The following is an 18663-nucleotide window of genomic DNA, read 5'->3' as shown; positions in this document are numbered from 1 at the left end:
GAATTCTATGGGAGTGACCTTACTGAGTAAAGTATTTCTCACTTCATTTTAGCCAATCACATGACTGCAAGGAAGGTGTTGTGGGAGATAATTGGTCGGTAGATTAAGCCAAATAAGACAACGCGTCGCGAGTTTCTCCCGATCTTTCTGTATTGGCTAACTAAGGCCAAGTTTGATGCGTTGGCCCACCAGACTCTTCGCGCATTTGGGGCGGAAGTGTCTGGGAAAGAGATTACAGGAAATATAACCAATAATGTGTTCATCAAAACAATACGGTGAATTCCAACACTCTTGATCAGTGTTCATATTTTCAGTTATTTAGAAGAAATTGACACCAGAGATTTGAATTCTTACTAAGCCAGATTTATTTACAGAGCAAACAAATATGAACTGAAGACAATAATATACAAACACTTCTCGGCATTTGAGCCCATGTCTTGTTGCAGCTAGTCAGTCAGTCCGGGGAGATATTCAACCACCACTGCAAGACAAGATTGCAATTCATTAATATAAAAGAGATCAGAATGTTTTAAAATATGAAAAAGCAATTGCCATGAAGGAACACTGCCATCTATCATCATTGTGCAGTGATTGATTTACAGAAGGGCTATTCAAATGCCGGCCCACAGTCCAGATCGGGCCATTTTCTCAATTCACACTGGACCCCTGATCAGTTCTGGAACATTATTTTAAAAAATCTGGGGAGGAAATTCCATGCAAAAATCTTAAGTTTATTGCCTAAATGACAAATGCTACTAGGCCCATTTGTGTAGTTTCTAGCGTTAGATGGGAAATTATTAATTTCTTTTTTCGTCCTTTGAATTTTGCTTTAGCATTAGAATGGCTTGGACTATAGCATCTATTATGACCACATTCCTGAAAGCTAAGACTCTCGGGAACGTGCGCCTTCCGTTTCCCCTCTATGACGCTCACAAGGTGTGCAGGACTCGTTAAAAGGACGTATGAGAAAAAAAGACGGACAATAACTTGGGCTGTGATGATACCATTGTCGCAATATTTTTTTCCATGGCAAAAATTAAAACATATAGCAGACCAAACTATTTGGTCCTTGAAAAACCTGCTGTATGTAAAATATTGACTTCTATAGCTTGGAAAATAATTAGGGCCGGGACGATACCAGTATCACGATACTCGTTAGTATTGTGGCAAGGAAACAAAACACAAAGCGGCTTTAACTTTTTTGTTTGTTGAAAAAAACAGCCCTATTTTTGGAAACAAACATAATGTTGTCATCCAGAGTAACATTTATTTATTTCCCAAGCTATAGCACACAATATTTTACATACAGCATGTTTTTAAAGCACCAAATAGTTTGGTCTGCTATACGTTTTAATTTTTGCCATGGAAAAAAAATATTGAGACACTGGTATCGTCCCGGCCCTACTAATGTCTGGAGAAAATGAATTCAAAGCATACTTCCTTTAGACTGAAATGTTGAATAAGGCTACCGGATTGCTATATCTTCATGTGTGATTTATAATCTTTATTGAGATAGTGGCAATAAGGCCAGAGTCAAAGGTTTTCTTAAATACATTGGTACACATTTGTTTCCTAATATAGAGCATCACATAGCCTGCTGGTCCATCTTATCACTGTGTTAAGGCAATAAAGACAAAATACTTTGTTTTCAGAGGGGGAAAAAATGACCAAATTACTTTCAGCAACATTTAAGTGCGTTATATAGTGTGTGTGTGTGTGCGCATAGTTATATATATATATATATATATATATATATATATTAGTTCTTCTGAAGAATAATTGCATATTAAAAAATGTTCAGCCCCAGCTGCAACCATCAAAGTATAGTTGAATAGCCCTGATTTACATGAATACTAGGCTACTGTTGATTAATACTTACACAATGATGTTGTTGATGGGGATGTGGATGAGTTTGACAAAGAAACCAATGAAACCCATGATAGCAAAACCTATTGCTGTGGCCATTGCAATCTTTGAGAATTCTGAAATTAAAAATAAAAGTTAAATCAGATTTTGCATGGCCAAATTTTGTTGGCTGCTACCTTACACAGTTTGGTTGACCTGAGGCTAACAAATCATTAAATGAAATCATGTACAATATTGTAAAACAATGTAGTTTGCTACCTTCTGTTAGTGCATCGCGATTAACCAAAATGTTGGTTATTTTTCGTTTTATTTTTGTTTTATTTCGGTGTGCTTAATACGTACATTGAGCAGTATCTCTAGAAATCACACATTCCGGGCTAGATGTGATTTATGTAGTAGTTTCCAACAGGCCAATATTCTACATAGTTTAGTGAAGAAAACATAGTAATTAACTACAATGACCATAATCCATTGCGTGCCTTATCCGGTCTGTGTGTTTCTTTGCCTGCTATGTTAGGTTTGCGTGGGGAAGACATGGAGAGTGAAGAGACGAGAGAAGAATGCGCGAAGTGTGGGGAGTGTAGTTACTTCACGAGGTATCTCTACCAGAAAATACATGAACTAAGTGATGGATAGTTGGTATTAAGCAGTCATAAAAGTGCACCTTATTTACTAATAAAATTGTTATTTTGAGAGACAGCATAGGTAGCAGATTTATACAGATGCGATAATGACTTGGAATTAAATAATAAAGTCATCAAATGTTATATACACACACAACTGAAATATTTTATTAAAGTAATGTGAATAAATGTTGGTTAATAAGTGATAAACAGTAATGGGCAGTCACTACCATCATGGGACTTATTAATTGTTTTATTCTGTGTCGTTACATCATTAAACCCACAATGTATTTGCATTATTTTTTTATACATCGAAACTGAAAACAGATTTTTTTTAAATAATCGAACCGAAATTACCTCAAAAAGCACTAATCGCTCAGCACTACCTTTTGTATGCTACAATGCTACCTTACGAAGTTAGATCAACCAGAGGCTAACAAATCATTAAATCAATTCAATACAAGAAATGTACGATATTGTTATTGTAAAAAATGATGTATGGATTTGGACAGTCAACTGATAAAAGCAGAAAATAAAGACAGTGACAGAAAGGAATGATCTATAATACAAATAAATATGCCCAGTCAGTTCTACGCATCTATGATGACATCATGTTAGGAAGGGAGGCTTGTGAGAATTCCTCAAAAGGTAACTAACTACATTTTGTTTACAGTATAAGGGTACAGTGTTGTCTAAGAAACGTCGACCACTCACAACAGCCAGCCATTCATGATAAGGATTAATAACTATGATATAAAATAGATTACCTTTTCTGTCTGGCTTGGTACACCTCTTCACAAGCCGAATTGAGTCCTTCACAAACTGCCGGCTGGGCTCCACAAATTGCATTACTTGGTCCATGTTGGAAAAGTTTTGATCCTAATGGGGGAACAATAAATACAATTTATAAGTTAATGTATAGGCCTACTCAGCAGCATATATATACATCTAATACAGTGTAAGCTTTTAGGTTAGTGTCATTTTGCTGAAGCTCAGTAGCCTATACACCAGTGTAACCCTCCAGTACCATAAACTTCAGGCTTGGGTAGCCTTAATATTGCAACACACTGGTTTGTGCCAATGTTTAACATTTCATGAAGACATTTAAATAGTTAGTTACACTGTAGCCGATACTGCAGCTCAGCCAATGAAAGATAGCTACATTGTAACGACTGTTCTTCTGAAAACAATATATTGGTAAAGATCTTACAATGCGTGTCTTGATGAAACTTCTAAACTATTAACAACACAAAAATAGATCTGTAAATGAATGTGATAGGGTAATTGTAGTAGACTTACCGGAGTTCTCTTCTGAAGACCTATTTATGTGACTGCTCTATGTAAAGGCCACGTATGTTCTAAAAGCTGACGTCGACATAGGGTAAATACGCATGCGCTCAAGGGTAACTCGGATGTGAAAGATGACGCCAACTCTGACGCACGCGAAATAGGAAAAGTAGCGATATTCTTCGGGGCTACAAACCGAACTTTCGTGTCCTGAGTAAATCTAGTAAATGTACTTACTTATGAATCAAATAATGCCTAATGGAATAGGTAAGCTACATGCTCTCCTGAGAACCTCTAAATGGATATTGTAAACCACCGTGCCCGTGATAATTCCTGAAACCAATGTACTTCTGTGAACATAATGCTAAAAAAGAAAGGGGGTGCCTGTTAAGTACATGGTATTGGTTTAGGCAGCTTGTATGAATACAATTAAATCCTCTCCTGCCCAGATAGGAATATTTTTTACTAACATGAACATGGCCTAAAAAGGTCTGTCCTCATGCAGACACCCTTAAATCAAATGTAAATCCACCTATTCCTCTACAATGTATGGAAACCATTTCTAGACGCAGGCATGGACTTTGAAGCTGTGCAAGATTGAATGCAGTCACTCACTCACTAGATGGTAGTAAGGTGCCATGTACTGCATATGACTGTCTTTCAGAAAACAATGGTAGCAGTTTCAGCAAACGCCTTGTTCAAGACCTTGAGTCATTGTTCCTACCCTTACAAAAAGTACCTTGGTACTACTATGGTACTTTCATTCATACCATGGTATAGTTTGAATCATGGAAATGTACCGTGGTTTTAACTTTGAAGTATGATGTTACTGCCATGCACTTAAATAATACTATGGTATTGCCTAATTTTTTACCATGATATAGATATGGATCATATGCGTTACCATAGTACAATGGCAGTATAATGCATTAAATAAATAAACCCTCCAAGGTCAAAAGAGTTTGGTTCGTATTATATTGGTGAATGTATTTACCAATATGGGCAAGTTTCTGATAAATTTAGAGGCAGGCTACTATTGTTGGTCCCAGTTTGACTGTAACTTTAAAAATAAAGGGAAATAGTTACTGTGAAAAAGGGGAAATAATTTCTGTATAATATAGTTTTTTTGCTCATGTTTTTGCTGATGTTTACACTTCAGTCATTTAGCAGACGCTCTTATCCAGAGCGACTTACAGTAGTGAATGCATACATTTCATACATATTTTTTTCTGTGCTGGCCCCCTGTGGGAATCGAACCCACAACCCTGGCGTTGCAAACACCATGCTCTACCAACTGAGCTACAGGGAAGGTTCCCTTTGTTGCCAACCTGAAATGTGGGAGAATGTGAGATATATGGTAGCCTAATCTTTTGAATTTTGTAATCATTTACAGTATTTATAGTCCAACTTCTTCTTGCCGCTCTAGTGGTTGCTTCACGCGCTCTTACTCTACATTGGCTCTCCCGCTAGCCTGCCTAGTCAGTTGAATGAGAGAGCCAAGTTAATTAAAAACCTAAGAGGGAAGCGCCAGATAAAATAAATATTTTAAACGTTATCATCACAGTGAGCGAGTTATAGAGCATATGATATCAAACACCAAGTTAAGCGGAGTGTGATATACTTGTTAATTATTGATGATGTTTTGATAGTTTAGTTAATTTATAAAAGTCTGTTAGCATAGAAGCTAACGTCGGCTAAAGTTAGCTCTAGTCAAGCTAACGACAGGATCAACGAACGTTGTTAACAAAGAGAAACATTGTAACTTGCTGTTTTTAGGTATAGGTTGAGAATTACATGATTAAAATGTATCTATGCGATAAGATAACTTTTTTAAATTGTTGTTTTATGTTGGCTATTTAGAATTGTATAAGAATCAGTTGAATGACTGAGAGCCAACTGAAAACTGTATTATAGATAGAAGCACTGGATAAACTATTTTAAATCTTCAAGGTTTCAGACTCCCTTCATTCTTCTCACCATACTCTATCCAGGTCCCATGGTTTGAGGGTACACTACACTACCATGTGTGTTGTGGGTTTTCACTATGAGCTAAAGGGGTAACGTTACTAAGCCAACGCTTTGCCATTCCAGAGCGAGTAGTCAATGTTGCATTATGTGAGTAAATTACTACGTTTTGGTGACTTTACCTGAAAAACGGTGGGACACAGACCATCATAATACATTGTAAACAACTATCATGCTTTCATGTTTCACTACATGCTGCTAGTACAAAAACATATTTTTTTCATTGTACTACATTGATGCATGTTTTTTGGTCACTACCATGGAAGGAAAATACATGGTACTGGTATTTTTACCAGTACCATGGTATTTTCCTGCCATGGTAGTGACTAAAACAGCATGATAGTACCATGGTAGTTTTTTCATTGTACTACCATGGTACATTTCTGTAAGGGTATACATGTCCAGTACAAAAGTTCTGTATTATGGCTGGCACAATTACATTATAACTGAGTAACCAACGGTTATGGATGAGGACGGTCATGAAAATGAAATAACCTTCATAAACATGTAAACCGTTTTTGGTTGTTTTGAAAAGAACAGTTGACTGAAGACGGACGCGGGCCTTCATGGGGTTGGGTCCGTTTCTGTGGTAACATGGACTTAATAATGTGCTGAAACAAGCAAGGTGTTGTAGCAAATGAGCACACAGAAAGGTGCCAGCAAGGTGCAGCAGCAGCACACATAAATATAATCTATGGAAGCACATGCAGTCAGGAGCAGAGGAGAGGAAAATATACATATATATGCTTAATATATATATATATAATATATATATATATATATGTATATATATACAGTACCAGTCAAAAGTTTGGACACACCTACTCATTCAAGGGTTTTTCTTTATTTTTACTATTTTCTACATGGTAGAATAATAGTGAAGACATCACAACTATGAAATAACACATATGGAATCATGTAGTAATCAAAAAAGTGTTAAACAAATCAAAATATATTTTTCAAAATATATGATTCTTAAAAGTAGCTACCCTTTGCCATGATGCCAGCTTTGCACACTCTTGGCATTCTCTCAACCAGCTTCATGAGATAGTCACCTGGAATTAATTTCAATTAACAGATGTGCCTTGTAAAAAGTAAATTATTGGAATTTCTTTCCTTAATGTGTTTGAGCCAATCAATTGTGTTGTGATTAGGTAGGGTTGGTATACAGAAGAAACCCCTATTTGGTAAAAGACCAAGTCCATATTATGGCAAGAACAGCTCAAATAAGCAAAGAGAAACAACAGTCCATCAAATGAAGGTCAGTCAAAACGGAAAATGTCTAGTGCAGTCGCAAAAACCATGAAGCGCTATGATGAAACTGGCCCTCATGAGGACCGCCACAGGAAAGAAGACCCAGAGTTACTTCTGCTGCAGAGGATAAGTTCATTAGAACTTCCACCCTCAGAAATGTCAGCTCAAATAAATGCTTCACAGAGTTCAAGTAACAGACAGTAACAGATCTCAACATCAACTGTTCAGAGGAGCCTGTGTGAATCAGGTCTTCATGGTCAAATTGCTGCAAAGAAACCATTACTAAAGGACACCAATAATAAGAAGAGACTTGCTTGGCCAAGAAACAGAAGCAATGGACATTAGACTGGTGGAAATCTGTCTTTGGTCTGATGAGTCCAAATTTGAGATTTTTGGTTCCAATTGCTGTGTCTTTGTGAGACACAGAGTAGGTGAACGGATGATCTCCGCATGTCTGGTTCCCACCGTGAAGCATGGAGGAGGAGGTGTGATGGTGCTTTGCTGGTGACACTGTCGGTGATTTATTTAGAATTCAAGGCACACTTAACCAGCATGGCTACCACAGCATTCTGCAGCGATACGCCATCGCATCTGGTTTGCGCTTATTGGGACTATCATTTGTTTTTCAACAGGACAATGACCCAGAACACACCTCCAGACTGTGTAAGAGCTATTTGACCAAGAAGGAGAGTGATGGAGTGCTGCATCAGATGACTTTGCCTCCACAATCACCCGACCTCAACCCAATTGAGATGAGTTGGACCACAGAGTGAAAGAAAAGCAGCCAACAAGTGCTCAGTATCCAGGTGTGTCCAAACTTTTGGCTGGTACTGTGTATATTTGTTTGCTTTTCGAACGGTTTGTACGGAGACGGTTATTACGGTCATTTGGCTGCCCAATTATCGCAATCCCCAAAATACCATGACCGTCACAGCCCTATTCTGTATACAGCATTCATACGCATAGCAGGCCTTATAGGCTACTGCACAATATGCATGTGAAAGCATTCAAGCCAATCACTTGACATTGTTTTCAGACAATTGACATAGCATATTTATAAGAATATTCCAAGGATAATGTTAAGTCCCATGTTTTCCCAAGCATTTGGCACCTGAGTTCCCATAGTTTCTGAGCCATCTTGTCATCCCTGGCAGCCCTTGTACAGCTGGAGGATTTACAGTTACTGTTTGAACAATACAAATTAAATCCAGTAAGTTAACTTGGAGTCACCCAATTATATGGTGTGTAGTCCTCCCACTATGACTCGGGGAAACCATGCAGTTTATTAGGTTACAGATTAATGTTATAATGAACTTCACAGGGTGGTGAAGATCTTGATGCTCCTTTCCAAGAAATGATGAGGGTCTTATTCTGGTGACATGATGATCGATTCTTGACCGCCATTTAACAATAATAATAATCTAATTTTATAAACTAGCCTACCCACACTGTATCTGTGAGCAGTTGACGAAGATGAGAAGGAGGAACTGAGGTCAACTTTGATAGCTTGCTACTACTATAATTGATTTTATCAAAAACAATATGTTTCTTGCACATGATGTATTTATCAGTGTTATTGACCTCATAATAAGCCAGATTCAAGTAATTTACAAGTAATTTACACACAATCAATCGGAAATGGACAGCTCATAGTGCGGAAAGAAGGCAAATTCCAGTAGGCATAATTCATTTAAACTGTCTTAATTTTAATTAGACTTTACTAACAACAAGAGGGCTTTGTGTTGAAGATTATTTCTTCATATTCTTCCTGTTTGGCAGATGAAATTAGGCTATAGGCTGCTATATCCATAGATTTGTTGGTCATTTGTCTGAGTTTTTTATCCTAAAAAACTCCCCTAGTCCTTGCCGATGACAAGCATATCCATAACATGATGCAGCCACCACCATGCTTGAAAATATGAAGAGAAGTACTCATAGTGATGTGTTGTGTTGGATTTGCCCCAAACATAACGCTTTGTATTCAGGACAAAAAGTTAATTAAAATTTTTTTTTTCAGTATTACTTTAGTGCCTTATTGCAAACAGGATGCATGTTTTGGCATATTTTTCTTCTGTACAGGCTTCCTTCTTTTCACTCTGTCATTTATGTTAGTATTGTGGAGTAACTACAATGTTGTCGATCCATCCTCAGTTATCACCCATCACAGCCATTCAACTCTGTTTTAAAATCACCATTGGCCATATCAGGCCAAAATCACAATTTCTAATTTCTACCAGCATGTTAAATGTGCAACCAGAGGGAAAAAACTCTAGACCACCTTTACTCCACACTCGCCCTCCATTTGGCAAATCTGACCATAATTCTATCCTGATTCCTGCTCACAAGCAAAAATTAAAGCATGAAGCACCAGTGACTCAGTCAATAAAAAAGTGGTCAGATGAAGCAGATGCTAAGCTACAGGACTGTTTTGCTAGCACAGACTGGAATATGTTCCGGAATTCTTCGATGAACCATCAAACAGGCAAAGCGTCAATACAGGACTAAGATCGAATCGTACACCGGCTCCGACGCTCGTCGAATGTGGCAGGGCTTGCAAACTATTACAGACTACAAAGGGAAGCACAGCTGAGAACTGCCCAGTGACATGAGCCTACCAGACGAGCTAAATTACTTCTATGCTCGCTTCGAGGCAAGTAATAGGTGCCCTTAGTGAACCATTGGAAAACCTCCCTGGTCTTTGTGCTTGAAATTCACTGTTCAACTGAGGGACTTATCATATAATTTGTATGTGTAGGGTACAGAGATGGGGCTGTCATTTAAACGTCATGTTAAACACTATTATTGCACACAGAGTGAGTCCATGCATCTTATTATGTGACTTGTTAAGTACATCTTTACTTCTGAATTCATTTAGGCTTGCCATATCAAAAGGTTTGAATACTTAATTAATTTGTAAACATTTCTAAAAACATAATTCCACTTTGACATAATGGGGTATTGTATGTAGATCAGTGACACAAAATGTAAATTTAATACATTTTAAATTCAGGCCGTAATACAACAGAATGTGGAAAATGTCAAGGGGTGTGAATACTTTCTCAAGGCACTGTACATAGGTACTTCAATTACCTCGTTCCCCGCACATCGACTCGGTACTGGTACTCCCTGTATATAACCATGTTATTTTTACTCGTTCTTGTTGTTCATTATTCATTGGGTATTTATTCCTCATGTCACTTTATATTTTGTATCTTTATCTCTGTATTGTTTGTCTACCTATGTTTACAGAGCATGTGACAAGAAAATGTGATTTGATTTTAATCTAGGGTTAGGGTTGTGGTTAAAGCTAGGGTTAGGGTTGGACCATGATGTGGACATAAAGCTAGGGTTAGGGTTGTGGTTGACGCTAGGGTTAAGGTTGAACCAGGATGTGGACATGAAGCTAGTGTTAGGGTTAGGGTTGAAGCTAGGGTTAGGGTGAACTGGAATGTGGAAATAAAGCTAGGGTCAGGGTTGTGGTTAAAGCTAGGATTAGGGTTCAACCAGGATGTGGACATGAATCTAGGGTTAGAGTTGGGGTTGAAGCTAGGGTTAGCGTGAACTGGAATGTGGACATAAAGCTAGGATTAGGGTTGTGGTTGAATTGTGAAAATAATGATTCCTCTCAGATTATTGGTAATACAATAGAATCAGGAAGTCTTTGGGGCTTCCCCAAGCATGACGATGTAGAAAGTTGACTTCCTTTTGTTAGTAATCTATTTCACATCAATAAAGGGTTGTGACATACGTCCCCTATAATTCAGACGGTTTATCAGTGTCATGAGCTACAAGGCAGGTTGAGCACCTTCTCAGATGTTCTACATTCAGATTCTGCGTCTTCCGCCTCACAATTACAGGTACATTACTATAGCATTGACATTATATAAAGTAAAAAGGAATGACTGTAAACCCTATCTTTGGTATTCAGCCAATATTTACTTTGTCTTACCTGTCAATAATAGGACATATTTGGTTATAATTCTGTAGATAAAGATATGGGATCTCCACACATACTGTAGTATTGGCCACAAGCCACACGCAGAAAAAACATTCTGAGTTAATAATTATCCAACTGTACCACCTGACAGGTCGTATCTGCATACCAATGGCTCTGCTTGAGGTCAGTTCTAAGGTGTGTGTGCAGCCAGTGAATACTCTGAAACGGGCAACGGTATGACTATGTTTTTCTCTCATTTCTTGCTTCAGAAGAGGGTCAGGTGAATTTGTGGTTTTATTTAATCAGATATTTTCTGTTTTATTCAATTGTCATGTATTCCCGTAGCCAGTTTATTTTAGTGAGCTTTTCAGATGACTGAGATCATGACTATTAACCATGTTTGTCAGTGCTGTTTAGCTATGTACAGATTCTATGAGTATTATATATATATCATTGTCCATTTTCCATACAGTTGCCTACTATTTCCATACTGTACTACTGACACACTTTTACTCCCACAGCCCCATATCTTCTATATTTAATTTAGGTAATTTAGCAGACAATCTTATCCAGAGTGACATACAGTTGGTGCATTAAACTAAGGTAAGACAACATGGCCACCTAACCTAATATTACATTTATAAGCATACTGTATGTATCTAAATAATGTTACATGTCTTACTTCAAATTCTCCTTATTTCACAATTCATGACACCAAGAGGAGAGGATGGGGAATGGGACAAATGTCGACAATGGCATACCTAAATCATACAGAGATGCATTGCTGTCAATATACACTATTGTGCTCGTTGGAGGGACCATCAGCATGTCCCTCATGATCAACATCATCAAGTCCAACGTCCGCTCGGTGACCACTACAGCCGTTCTGAACCTGATCGTGGTCCACTTCGTCTTCCTCCTGACTGTGCCCTTCCGCCTTTATTTCTACGCGGTCGGCGAGTGGCATCTTGGTCCTAACTTCTGCAAGGTGGTCAGTGCCATGATCCACGCCCACATGTACTTAGCCTTCGTCTTCTATGTGATCATTCTGGTGATCCGCTACCTGAGTTTCTTCAGGAGGTTCAATCAGGTGGAGTTCTACAGGAGGCTTCACGCCCTGGGGGCCAGTGCTGCTGTCTGGGGCATCATGCTCATTGTGGTGGTCCCTTTGACTGCTGTGAAGTATGGATCATTTACAGATAATAATACAACAACCAATGACAACCAGTGCTTCAATTTCGGAAGGATCTTTGACGAGAAACATACTGTGGCTGTGCTGAATTACATCATCTGTGCTCTCATCATCGTGGTTACATTGGCCCTGGCCTGTTGCCAAGTGTGGATTTTGGGCTGTGTGTACAGAACTCACAGGGCGATGATCTTCTCTCAACAGGAGTTTTGGGCTCAGATCAAAAGTCTTTGCTTCATGCTGGTCATTATAGTATGCTTTGTTCCATACAATGTATTCAGGATTTACTATGTGAGTAACTATAATGTCAGTCTCCAACTGAAGAATGAGTTTGCCCTTGCTGTCACGACGTTCAGCTGCTTTGACATGTTGACTTTTATAGGGAGGGGGTCGTTCAGACCCTGTGATACAACATGTTGTCTATCATAAGAATAACATGAGAATGTACTTTTTGTTATGATAGTGTGATGTAAAGAATGTAACATGATAGTAACATGAGAATAGGATTCTATTTGCACCTTAATACCAAATTATAAAACTGTACAGTCTCTTTGATATACTTACATCTGATATTGTTTGCTGTGAAGTAAGTTACTTCAGTATATACAGTACCTCTTTCTAGCAGTTCCCTAAGTGGGATACGTCCTTCAGGTCAAATCAGAAAAGACATGAAAACAAATAGTGGAGCTGTGTTTATTGTTCTTGTTGTACAGTTCTGGAACATGATACAAAGTATTTACACACTCCCACCACATGGATGGGTTTCTACAAATTAGCTAAACTGATTCTGATTTAACAGTCACCTACAGTTTGGCATACTGTAACACATTAGCATAACATAAACATACAGTGAATTATCAAACATTTTGTGAATTATCCAATTTTGATAAACCATGCATTCTTTTTCATCTTTTTTACAACTAAATTTTCAAGTGAATTATATGTTTGATTAAAATGTTACTCTGTTTGTTCAGTGTTTCACATTTGCCTCCCTTTTGGGAAAACATTTCCATATTAATTAGGAAGGAATAGTATTGTAACAATTGATCTACATAAACTCAGCAAAAAAAGAACTGTCCTCTCGACAGCGTTTATTTTCAGCAAACTTAACGTGTAAATATTTGTATGAACATAACAAGATTCAACAACTGAGACATAAACTGAACAAGTTCCACAGACATGTGACTAACAGAAATTGAATAATGTGTCCCTGAACAAAGGGGGGTCAAAATCAAAAGTAACAGTCAGTATCTGGTGTGGCCACCAGCTGCATTAAGTAGTGCAGTGCAATCTCCTCCTCATGGACTGCACCAGATTTGCCAGTACTTGCTGTGAGATGTTACCACATTCTTCCACCAAGGCACCTGCAAGTTCTCGGGCATTTCTGGGGGGAATGGCCCTAGTCCTCACCCTCCGATCCAACAGGTCCCAGACGTACTCAATGGGATTGAGATCCGGGCTCTTCGCTGGCCATGGCAGAACACTGAAATTCCTGTCTTGCAGGAAATCACGCACAGAACGAGCAGTATGGCTGGTGGCATTTTCATGTTGGAGGTCATGTCAGGATGAGCCAGCAGGAAGGGTACCACATGAGGGAGGAGGATGTCTTCCCTGTAACACACAGCGTTGAGATGGCCTGCCACCACAACAAGCTCATTCCGATGATGCTGTGACACACCGCCCCAGACCATGACATACCCTTCACCTCCAAATCGTTCCCGCACCAGAGTACAGGCCTCGGTGTAACGCTCATTCCTTCGACGATAAATGCGAATCCGACAACACTCCTGGTGAGACAAAACCACGACTCGTCAGTGAAGAGCACTTTTGCCAGTCTTGTCTGGTCCAGCGACGGTGGGGTTGTGCCCATAGGCGATGTTGTTGCCGGTGATGTCTGGTGAGGACCTGCCTTACAACAGGCCTACAAGCCCTCAGTCCAGCCTCTCTCAGCCTATTGAGGACAGTCAGCACTGATGGAGGGATTGTGCGTTCCTGGTGTAACTCGGGCAGTTGTTGTTGCCATCCTGTACCTGTCCCGCAGTGTGATGTTCAGATGTACCGATCCTGTGCAGGTGTTGTTACACGTGGTCTGTCACTGTGAGGACAATCAGCTGTCCGTCCTGTCTCCCTGTAGCGCTGTCTTAGGCGTCTCACAGTACGGACATTGCAATTTATTGCCCTGGCCACATCTTCAGTCCTCATGCCTCCTTACAGCATGCCTAAGACAGGTACGCAGATGAGCAGAGACCCGGGGCATCTTTCTTTTGGTGTTTTTCAGAGTCAGTAGAAAGGCCTCTTTAGTGTCCTAAGTTTTCATAACTGTGACCTTAATTGCCTACCGTCTGTAAGCTGTTAGTGTCTTAATGACCGTTCCTCAGGTGCATGTTCATTAATTGTTTTTATGGTTCATTGAACAAGCATGGGAAACAGTGTTTAAACCCTTTAAAATGAAGATCTGTGAAGTTATTTTGATTTGATTTTTATGAATTATCTTTGAAAGACAGGGTCCTGAAAAAGGGACGTTTCTTTTTTTGCTGAGTTTAGTATGACTGCATCAGTGAAATTGCCCATCAGCGACATTTTAGGCATACACAATGCGTAACAGGGTTGAGGTCAATTCCAGACAATTTAGGAAGTACACAGAAATTCCAATTCTCTACAATACTTTTCAATTAGGAAAATTTGGGCTTGGAATTGGAATTTGAGGGGCCTCCCGGGTGGTCTAAGACACTGCATCGCAGTGTTAGCTGTGCCACTTGAAATTCTGGGTTCGAGTCCAGGCTCTGTCGTTGCTGGCCGCGACCGGGAGACTCATGGGGCGGCGCGCAATTGGCCCAGCGTTGTCTGGGTTAGGGGAGGGTTTGGCTGGCAGGGATGTCCTTGTCCCATCACGCACTAGCGACTCCTGTGGCGGGCCGGGCGTAGTGCGCACTGACACGGTTGCCAAGTGTACGGTGTTTCCTCCAACACATCGGTGCTGCTGGCTTCCGGGTTAGGTGGGCATTGTGTCAAGAAGCAGTGCAGCTTGGTTGGATTGTGTTTCGGAGGACGCACGGCTCTCGACCTTCGCCTCTCCTGAGTCCGTACGGGAATTGCAGCGACGAGACAAGACTGTAACTACCAATGGGATACCATGTAATTGGGGAGAAAAAGGGGGTGAAGAAAATAAAATAATAATAATACTATTGGAATTTGGTTTACTGTCTGAATAGATTGAAATGGAATTGACCCCAACCCTGGTGCATAATGCCATCATATCATTTGGTAAGCATTTATTACACATACACACCCACTTTAGTGGTGCTTGGCTTCAACAACAGCACTGCAAAATGTTACATTAACTTGGAATTAAAAAGGTTTATCTTAAAGTACTGGTTGCTACATCTGTGGTCGACATCAATAGTGATACAGTCTCAGGTGAAAACTCCAAACAAAGCATACAAAAAGTATAAAATAGTGTACGCGCATTTTTAAAGAAACACTGCACAAATTAAGATGTTGACAGACCTAGTGTAATCTATTCTGTAAATAATGCCGATATCCAAGGTAGTGGTGTTGTTTAACAAAAACCTGTGATCAATGACGTATACTGTATAACATATACTATAAAAAAAATGGGGCGGTGTCTGGATGATGTTTCTGAAGGAAGTATGAGATCAAAATGCTCAAATCCTTTCAGTCACTACAGCAACCACATAAACTGTAGTCCACCTGTAGTTTCTACACTGTCAACCAGCACCATTATAACCCGATCTTTACATGCTCTTTGCAGTTCCTTGCATCCTCTAGTAAGGTAGATGGATCCTAAAGAATTACTTAAATCACTATTTGCCAACCTCAGTCTGGCTTTAGCCCTAATCCATTGTTAAATACGGGGATGTTTGGCCCAATCTCCATATTAAAAACAGGTGTCTCTCCCAGCTAAGGGCTGAGGGAACCATTGCGTCGAATTCTACACAGTTTAATTATTTCCCGTTGACTACAGTTTTTCTTTCATAACGAACTACACTGTTTGTGCGATTTTGGGAGACTTTGTGGTGGTGAGTGCAGGCCCGACTCAGTGTTTAGGCCTGAAAGTTTCCCCGATTCTTCTGCCCTGACTTTGGCAGAGCGTTTGTGGACGATTCCTGACTTTCTTCCATGTCAGCCCCTGCTCCAATATAAAGAATATGGAAAATGTAAAGAATATGTTATCTACATGCTGCAACACAGTGACAGCTACAGTAAATACAATAATGATAGCTCTTTGTATTGAAACATCATGGCTACGTCTCAATTGGCATCCTATTCCCTATATAGTGCACTATGTTTGACCAAGGGCCATACTGCATCTGGGTCAGAAGTAGTGCACTATAGGGAATCAGGTAGACCCTGGTTAAAACAAATACACTATAATAACGCAGCCCATGAAACAGGATCATTTGAATGAAGATCTCACTGGTTGGGTTGATGTTGAGTTGAGATAGGCTCAGGGGGAGATCCCTGGCGTCTGGGTCAGTGGGGCTTTGGAGGATATCATGCAGGGCATTTCTTCGTCCAGTTCTGCCGGAGGCTATGAAGTCTGCATACGTCACTTCAACTTCGGTCATCGCTGACACATGTTCACATAGCCACTCCTGAAACAAGTGTCATTCACAACACTGAAGAAATAGTAGTCAAAATATGTACTGTACATTGACCTGAATATCATTACAATCAACAGTATATATTTCATTATAATAGCTTTAAAGATGTATATGTTGCTAGGCCTTCACCAATCATAGCTGGATCATTGGGATGGAGTTCAGAAAGTTTGCATGAGTTTTATTGATTAGACTGAAAACCTTTCCTGGGGAAATAAAGGTGCCACTCATTTTGTGATGATCTGTGGGTGAATTTTACAATTAAATAGACAATTAAATCGAAATTAGATCCCTATAATACATTTCAGTCAACCATATAGGGTGCACTCACTGCACACATTCTTCGTGTCACGTCCTGACCAGTATAGAGGATTATTTGTTATTGTAGTTTGGTCAGGACGTGGCAGAGGGTAGTTAGTTTATGTATTCCGGGGTTTTGGGTTTCTTTTCTATGTTTGTGTTTCTATGGGTTTTCTATCTGTTCTGTTTCTATGTTAGTTAATTGGGGTATGGACTCTCAATTGAAGGCAGGTGTTTTCTAGTTGCCTTTGATTGGGAGTCCTATATATTAGGGTGTGTTTGGTCTTGTTGTTTGTGGGTAGTTGTTTTAGCACTGCTATACTGTTCCTGCTATACTGTTCCTGCTATACTGTTCCTGTCGGTCATTGTTTTCTTGTTTTTGTTCGTGGTGTTCACATTATAATAAATTATGATGAGCACGCAATCCGCTGCATATTGGTCCAATTTTTCCGACAGCGATTTCAACATATCTTCTGACGAAGAGGATCGTGACACTTCGGCCTGTATAGCAGATCATACACATCTTTTGTCCATCATTGTTCCTCAAAGGATGGCTCCAAACAGCAGTCCTGAGCCCGGTTTCCCAAAAGCATTTTAAGGCCAAGTTCACCATTAGAATGGCTAAATTCATTGTTAGACCCATAGGATCCTAAGGTTCTAAGATGTCTTTAGCCTTAACAGTGGCGATTTTAGCATGTATATCTTGGTTGGGCAAACTCCCCCCAATTTTTTTTGATACTTGCCAGCAAAACCGCTACATAACACAACACAACACTAAACAATACATTAATTGCACTATAACGGTGACAAACGTTGCCCACAAACTGTTAGGGCCTACATAAAGTCATCCTAACAGCAGAGCTTTAACCCTAACCACTATGCTCTGTATTTTCCGCTGGCTGCCCCACCACCAAAGAAATAACTGAGCTAGTCTGAAACACCTGCATTTTGGTGCTGCCTTAAGAAATCAAAAAATAGACCATGTTTGTATGCGGCTTTATTAACGATTTTTATTTGTTTACATTGTCGCAAACTGATGTGACACATCGATGCCAAAATAAATAAATCAAAATGAGGGGCTCTGCCCCACCTGCCCTGAATGACGGGTAGCCACTGAAAGACATATGCTTTTGGGAAACCAGGCCCTGATCAGCATATCTAATGCACATCATTTCCTTGAAAAATACAGTGCAATACATGCAGTGACTTCGATGACATGCTCGTTGTTAGTCCGATATCAGGATCTTACCTTGAGTAATCTGTCATCCTACGACTGTAAAATCCGTGCCACATTTTTGAGCGAGTGACATAAAAGGAATCTAGTCTAGTGGGCCTACTAAGGAATCAAATTGACCGTACGCGACGCGAATCATCTACAAAACCCCACAGGATTATTTACGCAATAGGTAAATATCTGGATTTAGATAGGCTATAAACCGATGTGAGTAGGCTATTGCCTTTACATACGATGTACGGTTATGGTACGCGCATCAATACTATACATGTAAAGCCCCAGCATCGTTGCCTTACATTCCTTGATTGACAGGTTTTCTGCTGCTC

At 39.6% G+C, this 18663-nt stretch overlaps 2 protein-coding genes and 1 long non-coding RNA gene across 8 annotated transcripts; 1 reads left to right on the top strand and 2 right to left on the bottom strand.

The window, feature by feature from the left end:
- Positions 1-347: 347 nt before the first annotated feature.
- On the bottom strand, positions 348-3933 carry sc61g (transport protein Sec61 subunit gamma). Of its 3 annotated transcripts, none has more exons than XM_014190345.3 (4): positions 3789-3933; positions 3257-3368; positions 1880-1982; positions 348-481 (listed from the first exon to the last, which is right to left on the bottom strand). In XM_014190345.3, the coding sequence occupies exons 2-4, from the start codon at positions 3348-3350 to the stop codon at positions 472-474; spliced, it is 207 nt and encodes a 68-aa protein (XP_014045820.1). In that variant the 5' UTR covers positions 3351-3368; positions 3789-3933; the 3' UTR covers positions 348-471. The 3 variants fall into 3 exon arrangements, with proteins under 3 accessions (XP_014045820.1, XP_014045823.1, NP_001135349.1); XM_014190348.3 differs by lacking the exon at positions 3789-3933 and adding an exon at positions 3700-3786; NM_001141877.1 differs by lacking the exon at positions 3789-3933 and having other exon boundaries at positions 353-481; positions 3257-3369.
- A 6869-nt stretch (positions 3934-10802) lies between these two features.
- Positions 10803-13148, top strand: LOC106599305 (putative G-protein coupled receptor 141). 3 transcript variants are annotated; one of them, XM_014190469.3, is made up of 4 exons: positions 10803-10912; positions 11144-11226; positions 11514-11595; positions 11714-13148. In XM_014190469.3, exon 4 carries the CDS (start codon positions 11720-11722, stop codon positions 12608-12610), a length of 891 nt encoding a protein of 296 aa, XP_014045944.1. In that variant the 5' UTR covers positions 10803-10912; positions 11144-11226; positions 11514-11595; positions 11714-11719; the 3' UTR covers positions 12611-13148. The 3 variants fall into 3 exon arrangements, with proteins under 3 accessions (XP_014045944.1, XP_045570641.1, XP_014045943.1); XM_045714685.2 differs by having other exon boundaries at positions 11144-11272; XM_014190468.2 differs by lacking the exons at positions 10803-10912; positions 11144-11226 and having other exon boundaries at positions 11279-11595; positions 11712-13148.
- LOC106599306 (uncharacterized) lies at positions 12861-18663 on the bottom strand. 2 transcript variants are annotated; one of them, XR_001327405.3, is made up of 3 exons: positions 18353-18663; positions 16620-16821; positions 12861-16331 (listed from the first exon to the last, which is right to left on the bottom strand). It is a non-coding gene; the product is annotated as an uncharacterized LOC106599306 (long non-coding RNA). The 2 variants fall into 2 exon arrangements; XR_001327404.3 differs by having other exon boundaries at positions 16620-16797; positions 18353-18661.

Source organism: Salmo salar, chromosome 03 (genome assembly GCF_965601325.2).
Source record: "Salmo salar chromosome 03, fSalSal1, whole genome shotgun sequence".
NCBI lineage: Eukaryota > Metazoa > Chordata > Actinopteri > Salmoniformes > Salmonidae > Salmo > Salmo salar.
The sequence above is the reverse complement of the archived record's forward strand: the minus strand, read 5'-3'. Positions and strand labels throughout refer to the sequence as shown.